The sequence below is a fragment of the Marmota monax genome, unplaced genomic scaffold (genome assembly GCF_021218885.2).
Source record: "Marmota monax isolate L192 unplaced genomic scaffold, Marmota_monax_Labrador192_F-V1.1 WCK01_AAM20220418_F8-fsc00021, whole genome shotgun sequence".
Taxonomy (NCBI): Eukaryota; Metazoa; Chordata; class Mammalia; order Rodentia; family Sciuridae; genus Marmota; species Marmota monax.
Window position 1 is genome coordinate 19898241 of NW_026695228.1, and position 27654 is coordinate 19925894.

The 27654-nt window shown below is 51.4% G+C and overlaps 2 protein-coding genes across 8 annotated transcripts in view; one reads left to right on the forward strand and one right to left on the reverse strand.

Annotated features, from left to right (window-relative positions):
- Positions 1-1717: 1717 nt before the first annotated feature.
- Positions 1718-14102, forward strand: Tmem161a (transmembrane protein 161A). Of its 2 annotated transcripts, none has more exons than XM_046436517.1 (12): positions 1718-1782; positions 5415-5518; positions 6037-6117; positions 6471-6568; positions 6676-6832; positions 7695-7846; positions 11768-11828; positions 11927-12070; positions 12184-12297; positions 12434-12608; positions 12723-12819; positions 12956-14102. In XM_046436517.1, the coding sequence occupies exons 1-12, from the start codon at positions 1780-1782 to the stop codon at positions 13207-13209; spliced, it is 1440 nt and encodes a 479-aa protein (XP_046292473.1). In that variant the 5' UTR covers positions 1718-1779; the 3' UTR covers positions 13210-14102. The 2 variants fall into 2 exon arrangements, with proteins under 2 accessions (XP_046292473.1, XP_058432470.1); XM_058576487.1 differs by having other exon boundaries at positions 1723-1782; positions 5419-5518.
- Positions 14103-17466: 3364 nt separating this feature from the next.
- The window catches only part of Slc25a42 (solute carrier family 25 member 42), a 28803-nt gene continuing 18615 nt past the window's right edge, over positions 17467-27654 (reverse strand). For 5 of the 6 annotated variants that reach the window (XM_046436519.2, XM_046436520.2, XM_046436518.2 and 2 more), the window contains 6 exons: positions 25915-26020; positions 24322-24347; positions 23419-23585; positions 22949-23065; positions 21954-22105; positions 17467-19745 (listed from right to left, as the gene is read on the reverse strand). In XM_046436519.2, the coding sequence (XP_046292475.1) occupies positions 19438-19745; positions 21954-22105; positions 22949-23065; positions 23419-23585; positions 24322-24347; positions 25915-26020 (876 nt within the window). In that variant the 3' untranslated portion in view covers positions 17467-19437. Of the gene's footprint in view, positions 19746-21953; positions 22106-22948; positions 23066-23418; positions 23586-24321; positions 24348-24785; positions 24889-25914; positions 26021-27654 lie in introns of all 6 variants that reach the window. The other variant, XM_046436524.2, reaches the window with a different exon arrangement.

The following is a 27654-nucleotide window of genomic DNA, read 5'->3' on the forward strand; positions in this document are numbered from 1 at the left end:
GGTGAGCCCAAGGGAAGATGTTGAAGTTTGTGGGGTCTGGGGGGCCTGTGAGGTTCCTGGGGACACCACACAGGAGTGCCAAGGGACACCTGGTCTCATGAGCCAATGCTCAGGGGAGAGGTCAGGCTGTGAGGTATAGATTTGAACTTTTCAGAACCTCAGTATCTGCATCAATGAAATGGAGGGACTTGTCCTACCACCCATGATGCTGGAGGCAGTGTATGAATCAATGCTCTCACCTCCAAACCTACCGCAAATGCCCACTTCTCCTTTCTTTGTCCCCCTTGCCTGGCACCCTCTTCCTCTTCTCTGATATTATCCCCAAATCCCAGCTTCCTTGCATCCTACTTGCATACCCAGATCTGTAATTTGAATGTGTCCCCTGTAAGAAAAAAAAAAGCACATGTTGGGTTGTTTTGTTTTGTACCAGGGACACTTTATCACTGAGCTACTTCCCCAGCCACTTTATATTTTATTTTTGAGACAAGGTCTTTCTAGGTTGCTTAGGGCCTTGCTAAATTGTTGAGGCTGGCCTTGAACTTGTGATCCTCCTGCTTCAGCTTGAGTTGCTGGGATTATAGGCATGCACCACTGCACTTGGCATGTGTTGGAAACTTAATTCCCAATGCAGTATTGCAAGGTGGGGCCTCACGGGAGATGTTTAGGTGACAAGCACTTCACTCTCATGAATGTATTAATGCTGATTATAAAAGGGCTTGAGAACTGGGAACAATGGACACACCTGTAATCCTAACTACTTGGGAGGCTGAGGTAGGAGGATTGCAAGTTTGTGGCCAATCTAGAACCTGTCTCAAAATGAAAAAAAATATGGAAATAGATAAAAGGGCTTGAGGCTTTGAGTTCAATTTCTTGGTCTTGTTCTCACCTTTGCCCTCTCTTGCCCTTCTACCTTCCATCATGGATGCTTCAGCAAGAGGCCCTCACCAGATGCAGCCCTTGAATCTTGGACATTCTGGTCTCCAGAATAGAAGAACTAGAAGCCCTTCCTTCTGAGCCATGAAAGAGACCATTAGATTCCTGAGGCTGACATTTGGTCCTTAATCCAGCCATTATGAATCTTACTTAGCTCTTGCATTTCCTATTATATGAGCCAAAAATTTCCCTGTTACTTGTCAGCCCTTTTGAGATGTATGTTTTGTGGAGCACAACTAGAGACCTGAATGAAAGAAATGAATAAGGCATTTGCTAGGTGAAAGGACTCTTGGAGGCACTACAATACAGGGGATATTTACAAAAGTCTGGCATAAGATAGCATGGTCAGTGGCCAGTTGTACTATAGGGCATACAATAGTTTGGGCGGCAAATTTAACTTTGGCAGTTTTACATTAGATTCAGGAATCTGAGTTTAATCTAAATACTTAAAAGTCTGGTTAGTGGGAACTACTGAATATTCTTGATCAAGGGAGTTCACCTTTAGAATTGTCCCTCACTGTCCCAACAGTGCAGGGATAAGTGAATGTTTTTACTGCAGACCTGCGACACAGGTGCAGGTGAAGAGACTGAGGTCGTTCATACTGGTGTGGTCTCCAACAGTCCGGACTAGGACAGTGATCTCACCTCAATCAGTGTATTGAACTACGACTTCCAGCCTGCAACGCGAGCGACCTCTCGTTCCTTCAGGATTTGCCGGTTCTGGGACTGCTGATTGGTTGCATGAGCTGCTCGTTAGACCACAGTCGGGCTCTGATTGGTCGAGTTTCTGCGGCGTGCCCAGAACCTCAAGCTTGTGGGTTCCCCAGCTGTGCTCCCCAAGGCAACATGGTGAGTGTCCCTTGGCGTGGTGGGCCCAGAGGTACCAAGTCCCGCTAAAGAGATCCAGGAACACACCGAGGGGACAGGATCCTTTGTGGAGATTGAGACTCCAAGGGCCGCTATCTTCTCTGAGGGCGCGGGTCTCACTGCCGGCCCTGGGAGTCAGCTGGGGCGGTACTGAGCGCCCCCGAATCCCTGAGCCCTCTGAGTGTTCTGGCAAGCCTCTGGGGGACGCTTTAGGGGCTTGGGTCCTGCCCAGGGGGAGTGGTCCCCAAGAGGGGCCTGGGGACCCGAGCATGTTCAGAGTCCCGCGAAGGTGGTCTGGGGTCCCACTGGAATCCACTCTGGGGACCGGAGTCTGCGAGGGAGTATGATCTGCGCAGACGGGCTCCCTCGGGGACCCCAGTGGCTATGTCAAGGGCTTGGGGAGCCCCCGAGAGGTGGGTCTGAGTGGCCTCAAGGCTGGCTAGGGTCTCAAAATCCAAGACAACACAGTTGGAATCCTTAGCTTCGGGCGGCTCTGGGTCCATCCCATTGAGTGTATGCTTTAAACTTGGCCCAGCATCTGTAGTCCAGGTTGGTGCCAGGAGGAGGGCGAGACCCCTGCGTCCCTAGCACAGAAGGGAAATGGGACTGGAGGGGCCTGGAGGGCGCCCTGGCCCTGTTTGGGGTATCCCTGAAGAGGGGCACTCTGGTGAGCCTGAAGGAGCATTGATGGAGGCGGGTGTGGGAAGTGGGGCGTGGTTCCTTGCCGGGGTGCTGGACGCTGGAGGAGGTGAAGTTAAGGGACTGGAATGGAGGGAGGTCGCTTTTAGTTTGTTAGTCTCATATTCGAGGGAAGGGCTTTGAGTAGGGGAGGGACATGGACTAGGAAGGCTCCAGAAGGTCCTTGGAGACTTCCGCAGAGCATTAACCGTGTTGACCCTATTGACCCCCAGAGACAGGGACTGCTGCAGGGTGGGGCTGTGAGAAACATCCCTGGCCAGACCTCCGAACTTAGTGAAGAGATGCGTGCCTCCTTGCCGTCTTCTCCCCTTCTTTCTGCCCCAGGTGCATTAGGATGCAACGTGAACCAGGGTCCCCTGTAGGAGGGTAGTGGGTCAGCTATGAAGAACCCTGGGGTCAGGGAGGGCCTGTGAGATCAAGTGGTTAGGTGCAGGGAGGCGCTGTGGATGAGGCGGGTTGGTTTCCAGATGGGTCCACCCTGCCTTGCATGCTGCATAGCGGAGTTGGGGAGTTGATTGTAAGACTGGCACTGCTGAAAGCAGGGTCCGCAGGAGTGATGGTAAGGTGACAGGCTCTCCAGGAGAGGATCTGGAGGAGACACTGATCTTTGAGCTCAGCAGAAAGGTTTGGTCTGGAGGTGCCCCTGAATGGGGGTCTTGCTGGGCAAGGGCTATGGTTAAAACCCTAGTTTGGGGGCTGGGGTTGTGGCTCAGTGGTAGAGCGCTTGCCTAGGACAGGTGAGGCCCTGGGTTCGATCCTTAGCACCACATTAAAAATAAGTAAATAAAATAAAGGTATTGTGTCCAACTACAAATAAAAAAATATTAAAAAAAAACCCTAGTTTGGGGTCACAGGGGAGTGAGGCAAAGAAGAAAAGATGGCTGGGGTCTCCCCAAAGCCCTAATGTTTAGACAGCATTCGGTGGGAGGTACTTGGGGCGGGGGGGGGGGGGGGAGCTGGAAGGAGCGGGGAAGGGGTTCTAGGAAGGGCTGAGGGGCTGGAGAGGTCTGGCCCACCGGGTTGAGAGCATGCGGTGGACCTGCACTTATGGTCACTGGAATAGGTGGGAGTGTGAGCAATAAGGATTTGTAGACTAGGAAAATGTAAAAAAGGTTTCGGGCTGGGGTTGTGTTTCAGTGGTAGAGCACTTGCCTAGCATGTGTGAAGCACTGGGTTCAATTCTCAGCACTGCATATAAATAAATAAAATAAAGATCCATTGACACTAAAAAATATTTTTTAAACAAGTTTACCTGTGATGGAGAATATGACTATGTGATGGAGAATATGACTATTCAATTGTTTTATTTTAAATTTTATTTATTTTTAAAACTTGGTGCAAGGATTGAAATCAGGGTTTTACTCAGCTCAGGCTCTAACACTGAACTACACCCCTAGACCCAAGTTGGTTATTTATTTATTTTAACTAATTAATTTTTTTGCAGTGCAGGAGATCAAACTCAGGACATCACACATGCTAGACTAAGTTGGTTATTATGATGGATTTCTCAGCAGTCTTTCTGAATGATTGCTAGACCTGGTATTCCCCACACTAGAGTTTTCCCTATTAAATTCAGCTTCCTTTTCTGAGATCATGGTGGGTAGAGAACGAAAACTAAATTTAGCTTATTTTTATCTGATCAAATGATTATTTTTAATAATCAATTAGTTTTTTTAAAAATAATTTTAATATTTATTTTTTAGTTTTCGGCAGGCACAACATCTTTGTTTGTATGTGATGCTGAGGATCGAACCCGGGCTGCACGCATGCCAGGCGAGGGCGCTACCACTTGAGCCACATCCCCAGCCCATCAATTAGTTTTAATATTAAGGCATCTTTATTTTATTTTAGATGTTGGTTATACCAGAATGCTAGTAGTCAGCTCTCCAGAGCACATAATTTTATATAATTACATAATTACTGATAGCAAATTAGTATTTACTGTATTCAAGGAGGAAAACTCAGCTTCAGAGTGATAGGTACAGGAAAACATGTTTGGATTATGCTTAAAAGGTTGTCATTTAGAACATAGTAAGAAAATTCCTAATTTCAAAAAATAATAAAAAAATTTTTAAAATAAAATATTTTAAAAATTCAAAGGTGGTGGTAACTCAGTGGTACAGCCTGCCTAGCAGCATGTATGAGGCCCAGTGTCTGAGGCCTTAGGTTCCACTCCACCCCCCACCCCAATGAACCCAGAGGTACTCTACCATTGAGCTACATCCCCAGCCCTTTTTATTTTTTATTTTATTTGGAGACAGGGTCTCACCAAGTTGCTGAGGCTGGCCTGGAATTTGCTGTCCTCCCACCTCAGCCTCTGGAGTTGCTGGGATTATGGGCGCACCTGGCAGTATGTTATAAAAATATATATGGACATGCATATTTCTGCCACTTAAACACATAACTTAAGCAGTAACCAGAAGTGTAGAAGGCTTTCCAAGGAGGTTGATTACAAAGGGAGGGAGAGGAAGCAAGGGCGCTCGGTCCGTCAGGGGTGGTTTAAGGTGAAGAGACATAGAGACACCGTTGGTGCCTAGCTGGGAGCCCAGAAGGTGGTGGAAGAGGAGCCCCTTAAGGTCGTGAGGAATAATATATGAAGCAAAATTGGAAGTACTCCATTTCCACAGGAGCAAATGGACTCAGAGAGATTAATACCTGAAATTCATAGCAGGGGCCGAAGGCAAACCCTGAGCCAATCCACCTTCCCACCAGTGCAGCCAGGGCACTGTGGGGGTGGGGCTGTCTGCACTCAGCAGAAGCTTCCCAAGGTTGAATCTGGGCGCATCCCAGTCCTTTCCCCAAGATGCCACCTGAGCCAGGCCTCTTGCCTGGCTTTCCTATAAATAGCCTGCATTCCCTGGGAGGGAGCTTGTGACCTTCTGGCAAGCACTATCCATCATGTCCCCTCCCCCCAGGCAGTCCTCGGAGTGCAGCTGGTGGTGACCCTGCTCACAGCCACTCTCATGCACAGACTGGCACCACACTGCTCCTTCGCACGCTGGCTGCTCTGCAATGGCAGGTGAGCCCCACCCGGCACCCAGATGTAGAAGGAGCCCATAGGGTCGTGCCCCCTCTGGGTCCCCAAGCCCAGACTTTATATTCCACTGTGTTTTTTGAGGTGAAAGGTAACAGCTTTATTGAAGTACATCTGAAGTACAAGGAACAGTGCTGCTGTATCCATTCTGACAGATGGGTACACTGAGAAGCCATTGCCACACCCCACGTCTCCTCTCCTTCTACCTTCCTATAATACAGCCTTCTTTTTCCCTGAGATTAGAGTCTCTAATCCTTTCTGAGAATCTGGTGGAAGCTAAATTATCTCCCTGGAGTTAACCTGTGGATTCAGGGTGTCCAGGACCACCAGGTTCACTGGGCCTGGATCTGTTATGGCACCTCAGTCTGTCCCTCACCCTCTTCTGGGAAGAGCCTTTCCCTAGACCACGCCCACCCAGCCCTACAACTCTGCTCTCTGGTTTTGGGACTCTCTGCCCCAGTCTCCCCTTGCTGGAGCTTTCCTGACTGCCTCTCTGCTCTCAGTCTGTTCCGATACAAGCACCCATCAGAAGAAGAGCTTCGGGCCCTGGCTGGGAAGCAGAAGCCCAGAGGCAGAAAGGAGCGGTGAGTGAACCCATCCCCATGGTGCCCCAGCCCTGGGCAGTGGCTCCTGCCCATAGCTTCTGGCTGTGGGGACACAGGACCTCCTCCCACACTTCCAGGTACCACTATGGACACAGGTAAATCAATGGACCACAGCCTGGGGACAGGGTCATGGTCAACGTTGAATATTTATTAACATTTTTGCTCTTGGCCAACCCTGTGGGTAGGAGGGTCCCCCACCCTGATGTGCAGAGAGGACCCAAGTTGGAGGCTTCTTCTGAGTTCTGAGGGTGGCATGGTAGAGCCTTTCAGGGGCCGTGTGGGATGCCACTCTCTCCTGCCCTTTGCTCCCTTCTTTGTCTCCCTGTCCCCAGGTGGACCAATGGCCTTAGTGAGGATAAGCCATTATTGGTGCCCCGAGATGCCCCATTCCAGCTGGAGACCTGCCCGCTCACCGCTGTGGATGCCTTAGGTAAGAGCCCAGTCCTGGTCCCCAAACCTCTGGCCTCATGGGTCACCCCCCCAAAGGGGTGTTGGGAGGGGGACTACCTGGCTGGGCTGAGCCTAGTCTCCCCACAGTCCTGCGCTTCTTCCTGGAGTACCAGTGGTTCGTGGACTTTGCGGTGTACTCGGGCGGAGTGTACCTCTTCACGGAGGCCTACTATTACCTGCTGGGCCCAGCCAAGGAGACCAACATCGCTGTGTTCTGGTGCCTGCTCACTGTGGCCTTCTCCATGTATCCTTCCTCCCAGTTCCCAGGGTGGGGCAGGAAGGGGGCATGTGGGAGCAGGACCTGAGCTTCTCTGTTCCCGAAAATTAGTATGTCCATGATTACCTGCTGTGCCATAAACATCCCCCAAATTCAGTGACATAGAGCAGCCACCTTGTGCTGTGGTAATTCCCATCTCGCTCCATAGGCTTTACCTGTACCCAAAGTGGTACCGCAGATATCAGGAAACCAGGGGGGACACTTTGCTTGAAGTTGGTACATTCTCATTCCAGAACTTTCTACCATACTCTGTGTTAAAGCAAGTCACCAGGCCAGCTCCATTCTGCAAAGTTTGTATGAAGCTTCATAGAGAGCAAACATGGAGACCCAAATCTGAGAAAGTACAGAGGGAATATCACTCAGTGGAGGGGGCTGTGGAGACAGAAACTAGTCTTGGAACCCAAACTGGTTCCGAATATCCCCCTGGGTTGCTATGAGGACAGGCATCCCTCATAACTCTGAGCTTTTCCAAGGGATATGGATGCCCCCGCTAGTAAGGATGGGTAAAGGAGGCAGGGTCACCTGGAGGGGGAACCGCACAGCCTTTGTGTGTGTGGTGCTGGGGATGGAACCAGGGCTTCCTGCATGCTCGGCAAGTGCTCTACTACTGAGCCGCACCCCCAACCATGTGCTGATCATTTCTAATTAGCTACAGGTAACTCCATAGTAAATGCTCCTGGCTGGTCTGTGACCCAGGTGGCAAGCTCCCTGCCACTCTTAAGGAGGATTTGTGGAGAGTTATTTGTGCTCTGGAGTTGGGGAACCCTGGCTGCAGTGGTGGGGCAGGGGTGCCAGCCCTGTTCAAAGCCGCCTTAGCTCCACCCCCCAGCAAGGTGTTCCTGACTGTCACCCGGTTGTACTTCAGTGCCGAGGGTGGTGGCGAGCGCTCTGTCTGCTTCACCTTCGCCTTCCTCTTCCTGATCCTGTCTATGTTGGTGCAGGTGGTCCGGGAGGAGACCCTTGAGCTGGGCCTGGAGCCAGGTAGGTATAGTCAGTGGGAGCGACTGCCTCTGTCACTCAACGGAAGCTGCCCAGCCGTGTATTTAGCTGGCTTGCCCGTCCAGCACTTCAAGGACTTCTAGGGCTGGAGAAGTCTCCACCAGCGACTGCAGAGGTTCATGAGCCTCACAGGCTTGCTCCTGAGTACCCCAGTAAACTTTGGGGACCAGAGGCTGTCCCCTCTCACTGTCTCTGATGGAAGCACCTGACTCTAGCCCTTCACATGAGTACTTACTTTTTTTTTTTTTTTTTTTTGCGTGTGTGGGGGTACCAGGGATTGAACTCAGGGGCACTCAAGCACTTAGCCATATCCCCAGCCCTACTTTGTCTTTTATTTAGAGAAAGGGTCTTGCTTAGCACCTCACATTTGCTGAGGCTGGCTTTGAACTCTTGATCCTCCTGGCTCAGCCACACAAGCCACTGGGATTACAGGCCCAGCTCCCAGCCCTTTGTTTATATTTTATCTTTTTGAGACAGCGTCTCACTAAGTTGCTGAGACTGGCTTTGAACTTAAAATCCTCCTGCCTCAGCCTCTCAAGCTGCTGGGATTACAGGCATGTGCCACTGGGCTTGGCTGTAGATTGTTCTTTGATGCTACATGCAGTGTAGGGTTTTTTCGTTTGTTTGTTTGTTGGGTTTTTTTTTTTTTTTTTTTGCAATACTGGAGATGGAACCTAGGACCTTGCACAGGTTAGGCAAGCATTCCACCACTGAGTTACATCCCTAGCTCTTTTTATTTATTTTGGGACAAAGGTCGCTTTGACCTGAAACTTTTGATCCTCCTGCCTCAGCCGCTGGTGTAACTGGGATTAGAGGTTTGTGTCACTGCCTGGCCTGCAATGTCATTTTTTAAAATATATGTATATATTTTTTTTTAGTTGTTAATGGACCTTTATTTTATTTATTTGTATGTGGTGCTGGGAATTGGACTCAGTGCCTCATGCATACTATTCTAGCGCGATACCACTGAGCCACGACTATCAGCTACAAAGAATTTCATTTTGTTGATGTTCTGTGATTGTTTAATCAGGACTCTAAAGCACTTGCCTACCATGTGTGAGGCCCTGGGTTCCTTATCGGCACCATACACACACAGAGAAGTGCATTTGGGGTTTTGATAATGTTGCGAATGCACATTGCCTTTCTGGATAAGATGTAGGAACATGCCTGGTACCCCACATCCTTGCCACGCTGATTCCCGATTCCATGAGCTTATTCATCTTGGGAGATCTGATGAATGAAAATACACATGAGGTTGAACAGTTTGTTATATGTTAAAGAGATACAGTAACGAGCTACCTACAACCTTTTGATCAACAGACCACATATATAATATTGGTCCCATAAGATTATATCACCTGGTAGTAACATGGAAGCCTTCTCAGTTTAGTAAGCACACTCCTCATGCAAACCCCAGGATAAAACCATCTAATAATGCATTTCTCAGAATGTACTCTCTGCTGATAAGCCACCCATGCCTGTTTTTGAAAAGATCTGAAATATCTGATATCCAGATATCCTGAAAAGGTCTGGTCAGTTTCTTATGCTTAGGTTATTATTATTATTATTATTATTATTATTATTATTATGTTGTTGTTGTTGTTGTTTTTGTTTTGGCAATGCTGGGGATGGAACCCAGGGCCTGGTGCTTGCTAGGCAAGCAGTTTACCACTGAGCCATACCCCCAGCCCTTGCCCAGTTTTATTTACTAGGTGTTGGTCCTTTATTTGACTTGAAGGAGTGTTTTTACTCTTTGATGGTGTCTTTGGGTGCACAAAACTTTTCCATTTTCGTGAAGTGAAATCTGTCTATATTTTCTTTTGTTGCCATGCCTCTTATGTCTTATCCAAGAATCCCTGAAAAACGCAATTTTATTAGGCTGTGTGTGTTCTTTTTACTCTCTTGTTGATTTGTAGGGTTTCCTTATTTATTCCAGATACTGATCCTTGGTAACATGTGTTGCACATACTTCATCGTATCAAATATGACACAGCACTGTTTCAAGAGTAGTGTAGATAGCTGTTGCTGGGACAAAATACCTGAGATAATCAACTTAAGGAGAGAAGCTTATTTTATTCTGATTCATGGTTTCAGTCCAATAGTCATTTGGCTGTTGTTGCTTTGGGCCTGTGATGAGCGAGACATCATGGCAGAAGCACGTGGTGGGAGAAAGCTGCTCACCTTGTGATGGCCCAGAAGCAAAGTCAGAGTCCCAATATCAGGTCAGGTCCCAATATCCCCTTTGAGGTCATGCCTCCAAAGAGCTAACTTCTTTATAGTAGGCCCACCTTCTTTTTTAAAAAAATATTTTTAGTTGTAGATGGACACAATACTTTTATTTTGTTTATTTAGTTTTTTTTATGTGGTGCTGGGGTTCGAACCCAGTGCTTCACATGTGCTAGGCAAGTGTTCTACCACTGAGCCCCAGCCCCCGCCCAGTAGGCCCATCATCTAAAGGTTCCACCATCTCCCAATAGCACCACAGGCTGGGCCCACGCCTTTAACATATAGGCCTTTGAGGAAACTTCCAGATCCAAATAATAAGAATGAGATACTTATAAAAGATCAGAAGGAGTTACTTAAACTGTTGCATGCTGGGCTGGGGATGTGGCTCAAGCGGTAGCGTGCTTGCCTGGCATGCGTGTGGCCCGGGTTCAATCCTCAGTACCACATGCAAAACAAAGATGTTGTGTCCGCCGAGAACTAAAAAAAAAATATATATATTAAAAAATAAATAAATAAATAAATAATAAACTGTTGCATGCCATCAGTTGTCATGAAATTGTATATCAATTTCATAGAAGTTAAAACGTGGAAAAGAATAATATCTTGGAGTTGATTAAATTTCCAATTTATGTTGTGTCTATATCCTCTATAGTGCTTCTTTCTCTTTTAAAATATTTTTTCCTCATAGATTTTATTTTGAAAAACTTCACAAATACAGAGAAACCAGACATGGTGGTGTATACCTCTAATCTCAGCCACTCAGGAGGCTGAGGCAGGAGAATCTCAAGTTCGAGGCCAGCCTAGGCAACATAGCGAGACCCTGTCTCAAAATAAACATTGAAAGGCCTGGGAATGTGGCTCAGTGGTAAAGCACCCCTGGTTTCAATCTCTAATACTGGGGTGGGGGTAGGGGGAAGAATTGTATTGTACTGAATTGTGGATCCTGTTTGTTTTCTTTTGTTCTTTCTGATTCTTGTCATTTTGTATAGCTAGGATCTCTGTAGTTTAGAGCAGTCATGGTGTACGTCTTCTTTTTTCTTTTTTTCTCCTGATTTCTCAGTTGAGTACTGTGTTAGTTAGCTTTGTATCTCTATGACAGATTACCCGAGAGAATCAACTTAAAAGGAGGAAAGATTTATTTTGGCTCATGGTTTTGGAGTTTTTAGTTCATGGTTGGTTGGCCTATTGCTTTTGGGCCTGTGGTGAAGCAGAACATTTATATATTTGCCCAATCTGTAGAAAATCTTGGGGCCTGAACTGAAAAATTTTTGGTCTAGGAGGTTTTGGTTTTCTTCTGTGGGAGCTTTTCATCCTCCTTCAGATTCCTGCTATGATCCAGGAAGCCTGGTCTTAACAGCCCCACCTCCTGACCCCAACTCAATCATGGGTATCTATCTGGTGTATTCTTTTATTTCTTGAAAGAAGCCCTGTAGAACTGGGACATAAAGCTGTCTTTGCAGGGCTAGAGATATAGCTCAGTGACACAATGCTTGCCTAGCGTTGGTCCAGGGTTTGATTCCCAGCACTACAGGAAAAGAAAGTTATTCTCATGCCTTCCCCAAGGCCTGGCCTCCACGGTGCACTCCTACTTGGGGAGCAAAAGAAAATCAGGGGGGAAAGCAGAGTGGGCTCATAGACTCTGGAATGCCCTGTGTTCCATCCTCTTTTCTTCCTCAGGCCTGGCCAGCATGACCCAGAACCTGGAGCCACTTCTGGAGAAGCAGGGCTGGGACTGGGCGTGAGTCCTGGAAGGGGGGGGGGGCAGGGGCAAGCTGGGAACCCAAAGGCTGGGTTTTGACTTGCAGTGGAGCCCCTCTGATCTGCTGTTCTCCCCAGGTTCCCTGTAGCCAAGCTGACCATCCGCGTGGCGCTGGCTGTGGTGGGCTCCGTGCTGGGTGCCTTCCTCACCTTCCCCGGCCTGCGGCTGGCCCAGACCCACCGCGATGCCCTGACCATGTCTGAGGATCGGCCCGTGTTGCAGTTATGTGAGGCACCTGGTGGGTGGGAGGGACTAGGGGACCTGGGGAAGAGGTTCGGGGGATGAAGGAATGCCCCGGCCTCACTTCCCTCCACCCTTTGTACCTGCCCCCCAGGTTCCTTCTGCACACCAGCTTCCTGTCTCCCCTCTTCATCCTGTGGCTCTGGACAAAGCCTATTGCTCGGGACTTCCTGCACCAGGCGCCCATTGGGGAAAAGCCCTTCTCCCTGTGCGTTGGGGGGGACTGAGAGAGAGAGGGCAGCTGGAGGAGCCGCTCTGAGGCCCAGGGAGGGGCAGGGGGAAGATCTGGGGTATGGGGAGTTGCCTCATTAGGCCCCCCTCCACCTTCACCACGCCCTCCGCAGGCTGTCAGACTCGGCCTTTGACTCCATGCGTCTCTGGGTGCTGGTGGTGCTGTGCCTGCTGAGACTGGCTGTCACCCGGCCCCACCTGCAGGCCTACCTGTGCCTGGCCAAGGCCCGCGTGGAGCAGCTGCGGAGAGAGGCTGGCCGTATTGAGGCCCGTGAGATCCAGCGGCGGGTAGGGAAGCCCCGGCAGGGAGGGAACCTGAGGTTCTGGGTCCCTTGGGGGTGGCGTCACCCTGAACAGGAAAGGCCCCTCCTATTGCAGTCACCAGTTTTACCTGTCCTCCAGGTGGTCAGGGTCTACTGCTATGTGACCGTGGTGAGCTTGCAGTACCTGACTCCGCTCATCCTCACCCTCAACTGCACCCTGCTGCTCAAGACCCTGGGTGAGAGGCCCTGGGTGGGGCAGGGGCGGGGCCTGGGCAGGGGCGGGACTGCTGATTGGTGGGGGCGGGGCCCAGACAGACCCCGCCTCTTTCTCCACCCATAACTTCCTCCACCCTCTGCACCCTTCTCTCACAGGTGGCTATTCCTGGGGCCTGGGCCCAGTCCCCACACTGTCGCTTGCCCAGACCCCAGCCAGCACTGTCCCTGTGAGCCCTGGGGAGGACGAGGCCCAGCAGACGGCGGCCCGGATCGCGGGGGCCGTGGGCGGCCTGCTCACCCCGCTCTTCCTCCGCGGCCTTCTGACCTACCTGATCTGGTGGACGGCCGCCTGCCAGCTGCTCGCCAGTCTCTTCGGCCTCTACTTTCACCAGCAGCTGGCGGGCTCCTAGCCGCCCGCGGACTTCCCTGGACCTCTGAAGTTGGGTCCGGGGCCAACCGGACATGGCCTGACCCTCCGTGTGTGCCTCAGTGTCCCCAGCTGCCAGGTGCAACTGGGACTCCCCACAATCTCTGCAGTGCCTGGGCTGTAGCCCGCTGAGAACCCTCGAAAACTGGCTCCCCAGGGTCCTGGGGCAGGAGAGTTGGAACCCATTGTCCCCAAGTGGGGTGTGTGTGTGTGTGTGTGTGCGCGCGCGCGTGCGCACACATGTGCAGGGTTCGAGTGGTGGGTTGCTCTTATGAATAAATAAAGGAGTGGGCCACTTTGTACAAACAGGACACATGGTTGGGGAGCTGGGTGTGCAGGGTGATGGCTTCCTGTGAGGCCACATGGTGCCCATCTGGGTGGAGTCACGCAGGAGGCAGTTTCCAGAGGCCTCCCAGGCCAGCTGAAGAAGGGCAGGGAAGGGCCCTGGGGCTGGTACAGCTAGTGCCAGGCCTTGGGTTCCATCCCAGCTCCACAAGGAGAGAGCTGGAGGGAGTCACAGCTGTGAGGAAGGTGGCAGGGAAGGGAAAGAGGAGAGGGACCCAAGGACATGGAGAGAAGTCTCAGAAGAGGAGGAATGCTCAGGAGAGCGAGGAGGGGGAAGGGACTGGAGGGAGGAGGTCCCTGGTGCTGCCACTGCCTTCCACAGCTACACGGGTGACTACTTTCATATAAAGGTCACCCATAGGCAAGCAGGGACATTGTAAGGCCATGCTGACCCAGGGGAAAGGACATGGGGCCATACTGTGACTTTGAGGGAGGGACCTGGGGTGTGCACACTTGTGTATTATAACACGTGGATTCTGAAGCCTCTCTGTATATGTAAAAAGTGAATTAGGAATAAAAAAAAGTCCACCATTTCCTTCTCCAGAGTGACCTAGTGATCGGCTGGTGGCCCCCAGGGCTTAGTGATCGGCTCTTAGTGGGTCCCTCATGGCTCTGCCAACGTGCCAAGCACACCCACCTCAGACCCTGTGGAGCATTCCTGCGCTGGGGCCACCTGCCTGTTCACAGCCTCCGGGCTCCATTACCTGCATCAGGACTGCCACCTGAAGGGAGAAGCCACTCCCCAGCTTGTCCTGCTGATTTGCCACCAAAAGGGGGCATCATGCCCTGAGGAAAGTGACATCATCCCTAGGGATCCTTGAGAGGTGCTGACATGCTGTTGTTCCCAGAACAGGACCTGAGAGGAGCAGGGAACACTGCTGTCCTCCAAAATCTGATGACATAACACTGGAAAAGTTTCGAATTTTGGAGCACTTTAGATTTTGTGAATAGGGAGGCTCACCCAGTGCAGATCTATGCAAATGTCCCCAAATCCCAAAGATTCTGAGATCTGAAACACTTCTGCTCTTGAGCATTTTGGATAAGGGAAAGCTGGGTGTGGGGGAGGGGAAGAGGAGGAGGGGCAGGATCCCTGTGGAACTTGAGTGCATCTTCCTCCCCTCCCAGAGCTGGTGTCTGGGCTGCGTGCACAGAATGACCGGGACAGGGAGGGAGCAACCGCAAGGGGCAGATGTGCCTCCTGGCTGCAGATCACCAAAGAGGCAAACTAAAACTAACACATCCCCCAACCTGCAGATGACACGATGTGTAAGCCAGGGGGTCACACAAGCCCTGATCACTTCCCGTGGGCGCCCGCGTGAATCCCACCACTCTAGAGAGCTGACCCCATGGAAGGCAGGTCTGTGAGGGACTTGTCCCAGGGAGAATTTCACCTACTCACCTATAGGAATCAGGACTAAGAGTGCGTTGTCTTTCCTCCCTCCCTCCTGTTTCCTCCTCCCTTTGCAGGGCTGGGTGGACAGCCCAGGGCCTGGCTCTTGCTAAGCACTCCCCTAGCAGGAGCCAACAGTGGTACTTTGATGACAAAAAGTTAGCGTTGCCAAACACCCAGCTTTAGGAAGTGAGTAAATAAACTGGAATCTACACTGCTAGTAACAAGAACAACTAGTAACAAGGTCAACCGTTCTTACAAGGAAAGAGCTCTAATTAAACTGGGTGAAACCAACCAACCAACCAGGTAGTGTTTTGTGTTTTTGTACCAGGGGTTGAACCCAGGGGTGTTTGACCACTGAGCCACCTCCCCAGCTCTTTTTTGTATTTTCTTTAGAGACAGAGTCTCACTGAGTTGCTTAGGGCCTCGATAAATTGCTGAGGCTGGCCTTGAACTCATGATCCTCCTGCCTCAGCCTCCCAAGCTGCCCTTGTTAAACCTAAACTCTGGAGACGGAGGGATCTCCAAAGTAAAAGGTTTTATTGAGCTGTGGAAGATGTTAGAGCAAAGGACCAGGTCCTGGGACAAGTTCCCCAGATTTCCAGCAGCCAAACTAGGTAGCAACTGAAAAATATCTGTACTCCCTACAGCTAAGACTGTTTTTATAATGAACATTTGGGGAAGGAGAGCTTAGGTTATTTACATTGATCCTACATTGGCTCAGATAAGAGGGGAAGGATAATAAGTGTGCAAAAATTTGGGTAGGAGGTATGTTAGTAATCCTATTACTATATCAAAACACTTGAGGCAATCAACTTAAATCAACTTAAAAGAGAAAAGGTTTAGATGGAGTGTAGCTCAATGGTAAAATGCTTGCTTAGCATAAGCAAACCCTTGGTTCCATCTCCAGTGCCACAAAAGAAAAAATAAAAACAGAAAGGTTTATTTTGGCTCACAGTTTAGAGGTTTCCAGCCACAGTCCCTTGGTTCTGTTGCCTTTGGGGCTGTGGTGAGGCAGCACACCATGGTAGGGAGCTTATGGTGGAACAAGCGTCTCCCTTCCTGGAAACCAGGAAGCAAAGAGAGGAAGAGGAAGAGGCTGGGGTCCCAGTTCCCACTTCATGCCATGTCTCCATCTGCAACGACTGAATAATGCCCCAGTAGGCCCCGCCTCCTAATGGGTCCACCACCTCCCAATTAGTATCATGGGCTGGGACCAAGCTTTTAACACACAGGCCTCTGGGACATGTCTATCCAGACCATAGCAGGATGGTCCATGGGGAGGTGGGCTGTGGCTTCTGAACTGCTTGGGGTCGTAGGCAGCACAGGGTAGCAACACCTTGGGATTCTGGTGGAGTCTGAGTTAAGGTTTGAACCTACATCCGGGAATGTGAACTGTCCTTTTACTGTATTTAGTTCTGTTAATTAATTAACCTGCTCAGTGTTCAAGGTCTGGTCTCCAGTTGGGCAGTATTGGTAGGTGGAGCTAGTGGGTGGTCAGTGGGGTGTGTCCTTGAAAGGGATTGTGGGATCACCTCTTCTCTTGCCTCCAGGCCCTAAGGTGAGTGGTGTTGCCACAGGCCCAGGTCAACCTGGCCAACTGCTCATGGACTGAAATCTGTAATCATGAGCCAAAATAAACCTTCTCTGTGTATTAGTTGATTTATCTCATGTATTTGTTTTAGTGACAGAGAGCTGCCTGACACAGCCCTTCTCTAGGGGGACAGTGCCTGACAGCTAATGAGACCTGCAGGGCACAGGCCTGCTGGGACTGCTCTCACCCCTGTCCTGTGTGCTCCCCCTGCCGCCCCTCTTCTCCTGGGCATGCAGAGATCTGGCCTCTGGCTTCAGATGCACGTGCCCTGGGAGTCGCTGTGGCTGATGAACAGCAGGTGAAGCGAGCAGCGATTGGCAGTGAGACCTCCTGGTGGCCTTGTCTGTCTGCGCCTGCATACTGCCGTCCTCAGACCTGAGGCCTCTGCTGACCCTGGGTCACAGATCTCGGGGGACAGAGAATTGTATTCATGCCCATGAGACTGTGAGGCCATCCTGACATGCTGGGTGGCCACGTGCCTCCTAGGAGGGACAGTGTGTATGGACGGAACCGGGAGGAGACGCTGACCTTGTGGAGGCCAACCTGCTTTTTAGTGCAAACCCTCGTGTATCGTCGGTGTTTTCTGGAAAGTCATAGTATATATTGGCAATTCAAACAACCACCATTAAGTAACAAAACTTATTCAGGACTCTTATTCAAAACTTCATTTAACAACTTGTCAAGGGAGTGGGGGCTGTGGCTCAGCGATGGAGCCCTTGCCTAGGATGCCAAAGGCCCTGTGTTTCACGTAAAACCAAACCAAAAAACTACCTGCAAAAAAAAAAAAAAAAAAACCCAAAAGACAACAACAAAAAAGAAACACTTGTCAAAAAATAGCTTCAGCCCCTTTGGGGTTCACTGCAGAGAGGGAGAAACCAGAGCCAAAGAAGAAGAAGAAACAGGAGCAGGAGAAGAAGTCACGTATGTTTTTATTAAATATACTCTCTTGGCACAAATCTTTAAAATATATAAACATTATATATAAACAAAGTGTCTTCATGGCATCAAAATATAACTCCAGACCAGGACCAGCGAGCAGCAGGGAGGGGCTGACCTCAGAGGCTCCATTACCCAGCTGGCTGTGTACAGGGTCAGGGGCAGCCCTGCCCAGGCCCACTGAGACAGGAGCCACCAGGGCGGGGCACGCTGGGGCCAGCAGAGCCTGGGGACTCTCCTGCTCCTGGTATCTCCTGTCCAGCCTGTGGCCCAAAGGAGGGCACTGCCCAATTATCCATTTGGTGTCACATGCTTGGGATGGGCCCCCAGCCCCTGCACTCTCCTTGGCCCAGGACCTTGCCCACTCCCCAACTCCCTGGGAGAGGTGCTGGGCCCTGCCTGCCAAGTCTGGGGCTGGACAAGGTTGGGAAAGTGGGTGAGACGTCACTTAAGAGGACAGCCCCTCAAGGCCACCACAGACTACCTGGGCCTCTGAGGATGAGATTGGAGATGTGATGGGGGACGGCTGGTAGACACGTGCAGGGAAGGTCAGAGACGGGGTCCTCACACTCACAGGAACAGGAAAAATAACCAAGAGGACAGGAGGGAGGGAAGGGACGGAAGACACGATTGCAAACACACGAGGGACAAATGCGCCCGCTCAGATCCTGTGCAGGGGCGGCTGCTGAGCCAGCCGTGAGAACCCACTTCACCGTCACCCTGATCAGACCCTGATCACCGCAGACAGGGATTTGGTGTGAATACACTCAGGACTGAACAGATCAGAAACCAAAACCAAAACCAAACCAAACAAAACAACAACAACAAAAAAAAAAAAAAAAAAAAAAAAATCAAAAAACCCCATACGTTATTAGGAAAGGGGGGTTTCTGGGTCCCTGTGATACTTGGAGGGCCCCAGGGTGCTGTTCCATAAGACCAGCTGGCACAGGGCTCCCCGGGGTGCTCCCACTCCAGCAGCATCGAGGCCACCAGACACCTCCATGCTCTTTATGGGAATCATGGGCCTTAACTGCTGCGATTTCTAACCAAGTTCCTGCTCAAGTAGGGAGCCAGGGATCACCAATGTCACAACGGGGCAGATGGTCCGGGCCTGAGACCCGGCCTCCATTGGGGTGGCTGGTGTGGCAGGAGCTTTCAGGCCTAGAGGGGGTGGATGGGGTGCTATTGTCAGCAGATACTGCCAGGTTGGGGGTTAGACCCAAACCTGAGGTGGCTTTGTGTCATAGTCTGTGCCAAATCCTGTAGTGTGGGGACCCTCTTGCGATGGTTACACAGTAAGTAGGCAGCAATAATAAGAAAGATCTGCTGGGGGCCCCACATTGACCTTGGAGTCTAAGAAGGACATGATGCTCTGGGGACAAGGCTGTGGAGACAGAGGAATTGTCACTTGGGAAACAATGAAGGTGGACGGGTGGGGTGTGGTGGGGCAGGCGAGGGGCTGCATTTGTAACCACGGCTGAGCACCAGGCTTGTCCCATCCCGGACAGGGACCCATCCTGCTCAGTATGGAGGCCAGGCACAGAACACAGAGCTAGAGCGACACGGGACAGGCTCTGAGCTAGTGTGGACAGGTGTCACTGAATAAGCAGCATGTGATGACACACAGCGCCAGGAGGCGGAGCCAGCCACTCTCCACTTTGGGCATTTGGGCAACACCTTTAGAGGCAGCGCCAGCCCCAGGGAAGAGGGGAGGGGACAGCGTGGGAGCCCCGATCCACCGTCCCAACATTGCACTTCGAAGGGCCTGCCCGCTTTGCTCTTGGACCTGTGGGCGCCAAGCCCAGGTCTCCCAGGCCCACTGTCTGTTCCACAAAGCGCCACATCGTGGCTCCTGGGGTAGAACCAACTACACCCTTCTTCTGTGGGCTCAGAACACCCAAGGGGTCACTGGTCCACCATCTGAAGAGCAGCTGCCCCAGAGTCCCCTAACTCTGCAGGTGCCGCAGCAGGATCTGCATGAGGTCGAAGGTGGTGAAGCTGATGCCCACGGCGATGGGGCCCTTGAGCCAGTTCATGCTCAGGCCCTTGTAGAGGCCGCGCACGGCGCCCTCCTCCCGCACGATGGTGCGCAGCGTGCTCAGGATAGAGGCGTGCGGGTGGCCGGTGACGCCTGCAGTCTGCATGCGCCGCCGCACCACGTCCAGCGGGTACGAGGCCGACTGGCCGATGAGGCCCGCACAGGCCCCGAACACCATGCGCTCGAAGGGGTAGGGCTGCGGGCGGCCGCTGTACTCTGCGGGGCAAGGGGTGGGAGGCGACGTGGGACGTGAGGGCGCTGCGACGCGCAGGGGGCAGCTCGCATCTGCGCACATCTGAGCACCTCTATGCCCCACTTTCTCACTTCCTGGCCCCTCCTTTTTCTTTTCTTTTCTTTCTTTCTTTTTTTTTTTTGAGGTGCTGGGGGTGGAACCCAGGGCCTTGCACATGCTGGGCAAGTGCTCTGCCACTGAGCCACAACCCCAGCCCCTACTCCTTTGGAAATCAAAACTGAGAAAAGATGTAAAAAATTGAAAAGATTGGGGCTGGGGATGTGGCTCAAGCGGTAGCGCGCTCGCCTGGCATGCGCGGGGCGCTGGGTTCCATCCTCAGCACCACATAAAAATAAAGATGTTGTGTCCACGGAAAACTAAAAAATAAATATTAAAAAATTCTCTCTCTTTAAAGAAAAAAGAAAAGATAGTTTCTTAAAAGAAAAGCACAAATAATCATATAAGGAAGTCCTAATGCTCAAAAGGAGCCCCTGTTCAGTGTCTAGCAAAGAAAGAAAATGTCACCAGATGAGTCCTTCTAGGCCATCCAGCTCTGTCTGCAATGCAGAATCCCAGGTGGCACAGAATGGAAGGGACTGTGACTATACCTAGCAGTGTCTCCTGGTCTAAACAAGATGGAGGGGAAGAAGGAACAGCAACCAAATTATTGGGTTTTTAAAATATCTGTAGTCCTGCTGGATGTGGTGGCAGAAGCCTGTAATCCTAGCCACTGGGGAGGCTGAGGCAGGAGGATCCCAAGTTTGAGGCCTGCCTCAGCAACTTATCGAGGCCCTAAGCAACTTAGTGAGACCCTGTCTCAAAAATTTAAAAATAAAATAAAAAGGGTTGGAGATGTGGCTCAGTGGTTAAGCGCCTCTGAGTTTAATCCCCAGTACCAACAACAATAACAAGTTTCTATATTTCCAGACCAGCATTGGCAATGGGTAATTAAAACTGTGGAAAGTAAAACCATAAGTTCAACTAACCTTAGATTGAAAACATTTGAAAAAAAAATTGTGTCTGTATTGAACATGTACAGACTTCTTCCTTATTCCCTAAATCCTTATTTAGGATTCCCTAAACCATACAGTGTAATAATTATACATGACATTTATGCTGTATTAGGTATTGTAAGTCACCTAGAAATGATTTAAATGCCATAGGAGGATGTGTAGGTTCGATGTAAAAACTAAACCATCTTATATAAAGGAGTTTAGCATCCTAGGATTTTGGTGTCCATGGGGGATCCTGCTGTCAACCTCCCACAGATACCAAGGGACCACTGTATTTCTAAAGCAATGTCTTTTCCAAAGCTTCAGGGATGCAGGCCATACTTTTTTTTTTTTTTTTTGGGTACTAGGGATTGAGCCCAGGGGTGCTTAACCCCTGAGACACATCCCCAAGACCCCCCCTTAATATACCTTTATTTTATTTATTTATTTTTATGTGGTGCTGAGGATTGAACCCAGAGCCTTGTACATGCCAGGTGAGTGTTATACCGCTGAGCCACAACCCCAGCCCGAGCCCCAGCCCTTTTTATATTTTATTTTGAGACAGGGTCTCACTGAGTTGCTTAATGAGGTGCTAAGTTGCTGAGGCTGGCATTGAACTTGTTATCTTCCTGCCTCAGCCTCCCGAGCCAGTGGGATTACAGATGTGTCCAGCTGCAGGACACACTCTTAATGGGAGGCTAGGGAGGAAGAAGAGCAGAGGTGGGAGACACCCATTTCCACTTTACCTGAAATGTTTTATTTCTCTAACAAAAATCACCTGGGAGCACGTAAGGCAAAAATGTGAACATGGCTCACCCTGGGCGGCTGGTGTGAGTGCTGTTATTTTAATCTCTATACTTTTCTGTATTTTAGATTTTCTTGTAATTACCAAAACAAGAAAGGACACTTCTCCTCCATCTTGGTTTTACTTTGGGCCTGAGAAGTGGCCACCAGCACTCTGGGTGACACAATAGCCTTTGCAAAGCTGCTGGTTATTATTATTATGAGGCGTTAAAAGGTTTCCAGTCCCCATTCCTCAATGGTGGATGGATATAGTGTGTCTCCTCCTGATTTTGACTCTGGACCCCCAGACTGCCCCATCCGGAGGGCCTTGGCTTCTCAATCCTCTGGCCCTGACTAAGGTGCTGTCCCTAGGGATCGCTTCCTGAATGGCCCCTGACTGGCTCCAGCTCTCCTTACCTCTGTGTAGGCTCTTGAGAGTCTCATAGGTGAAGAAACTCAGCCCGGCATAGGGGATGACCCCCAGCACTGTAGGTGTGAATCCGTGGTATAGGGTCTTCAGCCCCTCTTCTCGCGAGATTCGGATGAAGACGTGAAAGATGTTGCTGTACCTGCGAGGGCAGCGCAGCGAGGAAGTGACCTCAGGGACGTGGCGGGAGCCGCTGGACTCCACATACTAATCTCTGGCCCTTCCCACAGCTGTCTTGAGTCTGGGTCAAGATGACCATGCTTTCTCTCTCTCTCTCTCTCTCTCTTTGTACTGGAGATCGAACCCAGAGGTGCTTTACCACTGAGCCACATCCCTGGCCCTTTATATTTTTTATTTTGAGAAGGGTGTCACTAAGTTGCCGAGGCCTTGAACCTTCCACCTCCTGCCTCAGTCTTCTGAGTTGCTGGGATTATAGGCATGGACCATGCATGGCCCAGCCTGCCCTTCTTTTGTTCTTATACATTTGTCATGTATTTGTGCCCAACTCAAAAGGAAGACTCTTGGTTTGACCCAAACAGAAAATTACACCCAGGCTGCCTTTCTGGAACTACAGTCCTGCCCTGTTCTACCAGCTGGGTTCAGGATGGTGATGATGATGATGATGATGATGATGATTACTTTTTAAGTACTGGGGATTGATCCCAAGAGCGACTATTGAGCCACAATTCCAGCCCTGCCCCCCTTGACAATTTTTTATTTTGAGACAGGGTCCGGCCACATTGACCAGCTGGTCTCCGTTGTGCAATCCGACTGCCTCAGCCTTTTGAGTCGCTGGAGTTCCAGGTTTGCACCCCCACGCCTGGTGAGGGTGACGATTGTCAATGCAGTGTCCTGTTTAGCTGAACACAGAGGCCCAGACCCACAGTCCAGGGGCCTGAAGGAGGAATTCTGACCTGGCAGCCCCATTGGACATAGGTAGCCCTACCCCGAGGCTGGCGAGGGGGTTACCGGTTGCAGGACTCACATTTCCTTGGGAGTCACGGCCATCCTTGCTCGGACCAGGTCCAGGGGGTAGGTGAGGGAAGCGGCGGTGGTTCCAGCCAGAGCGCCAGCAAGGAGGCGAGGCCAAGGGGGCAGGGCCCTGGGGACAGGGAGGTACCACCCCAGCGAGGGGACTGTCAATGCACAGAGGCCTGGGGGTGGAGGGGAGAGGGGACAGGGGTGTGGGGGGAAAGGGGAGAAGGGGAGGAGGGGAGGAACACAAGGCCCAGGCGGGTTTTGGGGTGGCTGAGTTTACGGGGTCTTTGAGGCGTTGTGATTCTGAGACCCTCTCTGCTGCTTCCTCTTTCCCTTATATGAATAAATGAATATGCATCTTTCCTAAGGCTCTAGGGGGACATGATGGCGCCACCTCTGGGTTCTGAGTGGGAGGGAATGGGCAGACTCCCCCAGGGCGCCACCCAAGGGCCTGGCAGGGGCGGGGCAGGGCCTCACTCTCCGCAGAAGCCGTAGTAGTGGCCCAGGATGCGCTTGTACTCCTCGTGCGCGCTGAACTGGATGGCAGCGTAGGGCACCACGCGGACCATGGTGGCCGAGTTCCCGCGCCACAGGCTGAGAAAGCCCTCGTTGAGGTAGGTGAAGTAGAGGAGCCGGAAGGCCTCCTAGGAAACAAGGGAGAGGTCAACATCCCCCAGCCTCCTCGTGCCCTCCTTATGCACCTGCTTGGCAGGTGGAAAGTCCCTAAAGTGCAGAGGCTGGGACGCGGGTTCCCCATCCCCGTGGAAACTTAATTAACTTCTTCTTTTTTGCCCCCAGGTTTGAGGATGGAACCTAAGGCCTCTGCATGTTAGACAGAACTCCTACCATGGTGCTAAATCCCCAGCCCTTTTTTGATTTTCAATCAAGGTCTCACTAAATTGTGGAGGCTGGGCCGGAACTTGCCATCCTCCTGCCTCAGCCTCCTGATTAGCTGGGATTACAGGTGTGAGCCATGGCACCCGGCACACAGTGTATTTTTGCTGGTGTTGGTCTGGTAGTCTGTCTGGCTGTTAAAATACGTCCTTTATCTAGAAGGTAAATGTGCTTTTGCCATTAAATCACACACGAAGAGAGGAAGGGTTGGAACTATCAATCCCTGACCCCAACACCCCAAGAATAGGCCTCTCATTAAGTCCCAGGGTGAGAGGATAGGTGGCCCTGGCTCATCCCCTGAGGTTTCAGGGAGAGGCCTGACCTGGGCAGATCAGAAACTGGCCTGGGGAAGAATAGGGAAGGGAATCAAAGCGGAGAAAAGCACCTTGAGAAGCAGCTGTCCCAGACCACCTCCCTCCACCACTTCCTGCCAGCTCAAGGGGCTCTGATGCCCACCCCAGAGCCATCTGTGACCCAGCAACTCACCTTGGCAGAAAATCTTTTTGAAGACACTGGGGGGGAAAAAAGCACAAAAGAGACTATGAGATGCAAAGGGCAGAACCCCCAGGCTCTGGGACCTTTCCCCTCAATACCAGGGTCTGGTTGGAGCATGGACAGGGAGATCAGCCCCTGAGAATGCACTTCCCCTGGGGAATCCCCTAGCAGGGTCCCCCCTCTTTCTCCTTCAAGGCTTGTCCCCAGGCAGGGAAGTAGAGCCAGCACCCAATGCCCCTGCACAGTGAGGGTCTCAGGAAGGGGCTGTGAGGATGACCCCAGGAATCACTCAGCACGGCCACCCTGGACCCCTGTGGGGAAGGCTTCAGCTGTCATGTGGGCCTCAGCCCAGCAGCCCTGGCTCTCAGAACAAGGTCAGGGGTCCTGGGTGGCATTTGCCATCTTCTCCGTGCATCCCCCCCACCACAGCCGCAATATGAGTGCCCCTGACCCACCTCTCTCCTGGCCCCATGGTTGCCTGGCTGGCTTCCAACTCAATGGTGCCCTTGGCCACCGGGGTTGTGGGGATCCTGGAGCTATGGCAGGCCATGAGGACTTCTGGGAAAGATCCAGAAATACAGGCCTCAAGGGTCACCAGGAGCCTCTGTGGCCTGGCAGCTTCTCTTCCCTCGCCTCCTACTCACTGCACCTCCCCACTGTGCAAGGTGTGTGTAGCCTGCTGGTCTCAACGTCATCCCAGCTCCCTGAAGGGCAATAGGATGTCCCTGTGCCCAGGAAGCAGCAGGGCAGCAGACAGGGCCTCCCCCTCCCTCTTGTCACTCTCTCTGTCCTTATGCCAGCCAGCCCAGGAGGCTGGCGTCAAGGCCCTCATTTTCAGACGAGGAGACTGAGGCACAGTGAGGCTAGGGGAGCAGGTGGTGGGGAAGGCCTGGCTCAAGTCTGCAGCCACCTCTCACTGTCCTGCCTGCTGCCTGGCCCTGGGCAGGAACTATTAACCATTCATGGGAGAGACAGGCCTTATCTCCAGAGGACCCTGTGACTGTTTAGCTCCAATGAGGGAGGGGGATGGTTTCCATTCTGGGTTGAACTGTGTCATCCCAGAAGTTATTTCCACTTCCAACGGCCAGTCCCTGTCAAGATGACCTTGTTGGGAAACACGGTCGTTATAAATGTGACGGAGGTAAGGTGAGGTTGTACTGATAAGGGTGGCCCTGAATCCAATGACTGATGTCCTCATAGAAGAGAAAGCAGATATAGTGACACAGAGAGGTCTTGTGAAGACAAGGCAGAGACTGGAGGGCCATGGCCACAAGCCAAGGGACCCCAGAGGCTGGAAGAGGCGAGAGGGCTCTTCCTCGGAGCTTCTAGAGGGAGCCTGTCAATACCATGATTTCAGACTTCTGGCCTCCAGGACCGTGAGAGAATCAGTGTCTATTATTTGAAGCCACCGGAAGTGGTCCTTTGTGATGCGGCCCCAAGAAACAAGCATGATTTCTAAGTGGATTTTAAAGAAGCATTTTTTTTTTTCAAAACCATTTGAAGTAGTCTGAGGGGCAGTGAAGGAAGAAGGGCAGACGGTCGCCTGGCAGCTCCATCTCACATGGACAGGTGGACGAGCATTACCTTGGAAGATGATTTTGGTTCGGTCCAGGGGAGCTACTGCCGTCTTGGCGAGAGCACCAGCCAGGGCGCCGGACAGCAGGGAGCTGAGCACTTGCCTGTGGTCTCTCTGTGACAGAACACACGATCAAGGTCAGCAATCAAGGTCAGCAGAGGGCAAGCAGGTGTAGGGTCAGCTTGGCAGGGGACCTTGCCCCAGGGAAGCTCCTTCCTTCCACCCTGTCCTGGTCTTCGGATGCGTAGCAGCCTGAGTGTGGAGGCCCTACGCCGCCCTGGGATGGCGAGGCTGGGCCAGGGTGGTGGGTCCAGGCTACGTAGGACATAGTGAAAGCCTCCTGGGGTGATAACGACTGTCCATGTTGGAGGCGAGCTGCTCTCTGGGCCACCTATCGAGGATCCTTATTTTCAGGCCCACAGCAGGTCTCTGTGTGTGTGGTACTGGGAATTGAACCCAGAGCTCACAGATGCTAAGCAAGCAATTGCTCTATCACCAAGTGACATCCCCAGCTCATTTCATTTTATTTTGAGGCAGGGTCTTGCTGAGTTGCTATGGCTGGCCCTGAACAATCCTCCTGCCTCAGCCTCCTGAGTACTTGGGATGATGGATGTGCACACCACGCCCAGCTCCACACCAACTCTATATAAGGAACATGGCACCTATAAACTGAAACTCTTAAGGTGACTGCTAGCTATGTTTGGGGATGCAGCGAGGTCACTTCTCATGCTCAGTGGAAGCCGCCCGCCTTTGACCAAAGTTTCCAACTTATTCCTGGGAGAGCTCTGTACAGGCGCTAAAAGCTTGATGTTTAACATCCCTCATGTGGAGAGTCCCTGCAAATGATAAATGAGGCAATGGAGCTGACATCTAGATGGTAGGCAACCCACACATGGGGTCCAGATTGACCATAAATATGAGATGATGCTCAATTTCTTTTTTTGAGTTTCCTTTTTTCTGGGGTGCGGGTACTGGGGATTGAACTCAGGGGCACTCAGCCACTGAGCCACATCCCCAGCACTAGTTTGTATTTTATTTAGAGACAAGTTCTCACTGAGTTGCTTAGCACCTCGCTTTTGCTGAGGCTGGCTTTGAACTTGGGATCCTCCTGCCTCAGCCTTCGGAGCTGCTGGGATTACATCCTTTGTTTTTGGATTTGGAGTCTCAGTATGTTGCCACACGGCAGGATCCGTCCTGCAGACCCCTCACCAGCATGAGAGATAGCTGTGTCTACTGTTCTTCACATTCTGTTGGGCAGTCCACTAACCGCTGAGGGACAAACCTGCCCTGTGCCTCAGCCCCATGATGGTGACTTCACAGGTGATGCTGGTGAATGAATCTTCCTATCTGCCTGGCACTCCAAGGTGACATCTGGAATTCAGGGAAAGGTCACGACTGCAGGTGACGCCAGCTCAGCCTTTGACCCCGTGGACTTTGAGAGCTGCTGGTGCAGGTGCCTGGTCAGGCCCTGGGAATGAAGACCACGGGGGTGGGTCAGCCTGTATTTCAGGTTCAGCCAGGAGAACGCCTGATCAATGGATGCCCCGACTGCCGTGCCAAACAAGCACAGGGCTGATCCAGTTTCTTTGAGAGGTGACATCTTCAATCAAAGTGCAGGCATCAAAGATGAACTTCAGAACTTGGAGCAAATCCCTCCCAGGCCTGTCTTCCCTCATTCTTCTTTTTTTTTTTTGGTACCGGGAATTGAACCCAGGGGTGCTTAACCACTGAGTCACACCCCACCCCAT

Bases quoted from the DNA above. Each gene is read 5' to 3' on its own strand.
- Tmem161a (XM_046436517.1), top strand. The intron at 6,118-6,470 runs GTGAGTGAACCC...CCCTGTCCCCAG, and splicing joins CCCAGAGGCAGAAAGGAGCG to GTGGACCAATGGCCTTAGTG. The intron at 12,071-12,183 runs GTTATGTGAGGC...CCTGCCCCCCAG, and splicing joins GAGGATCGGCCCGTGTTGCA to GTTCCTTCTGCACACCAGCT.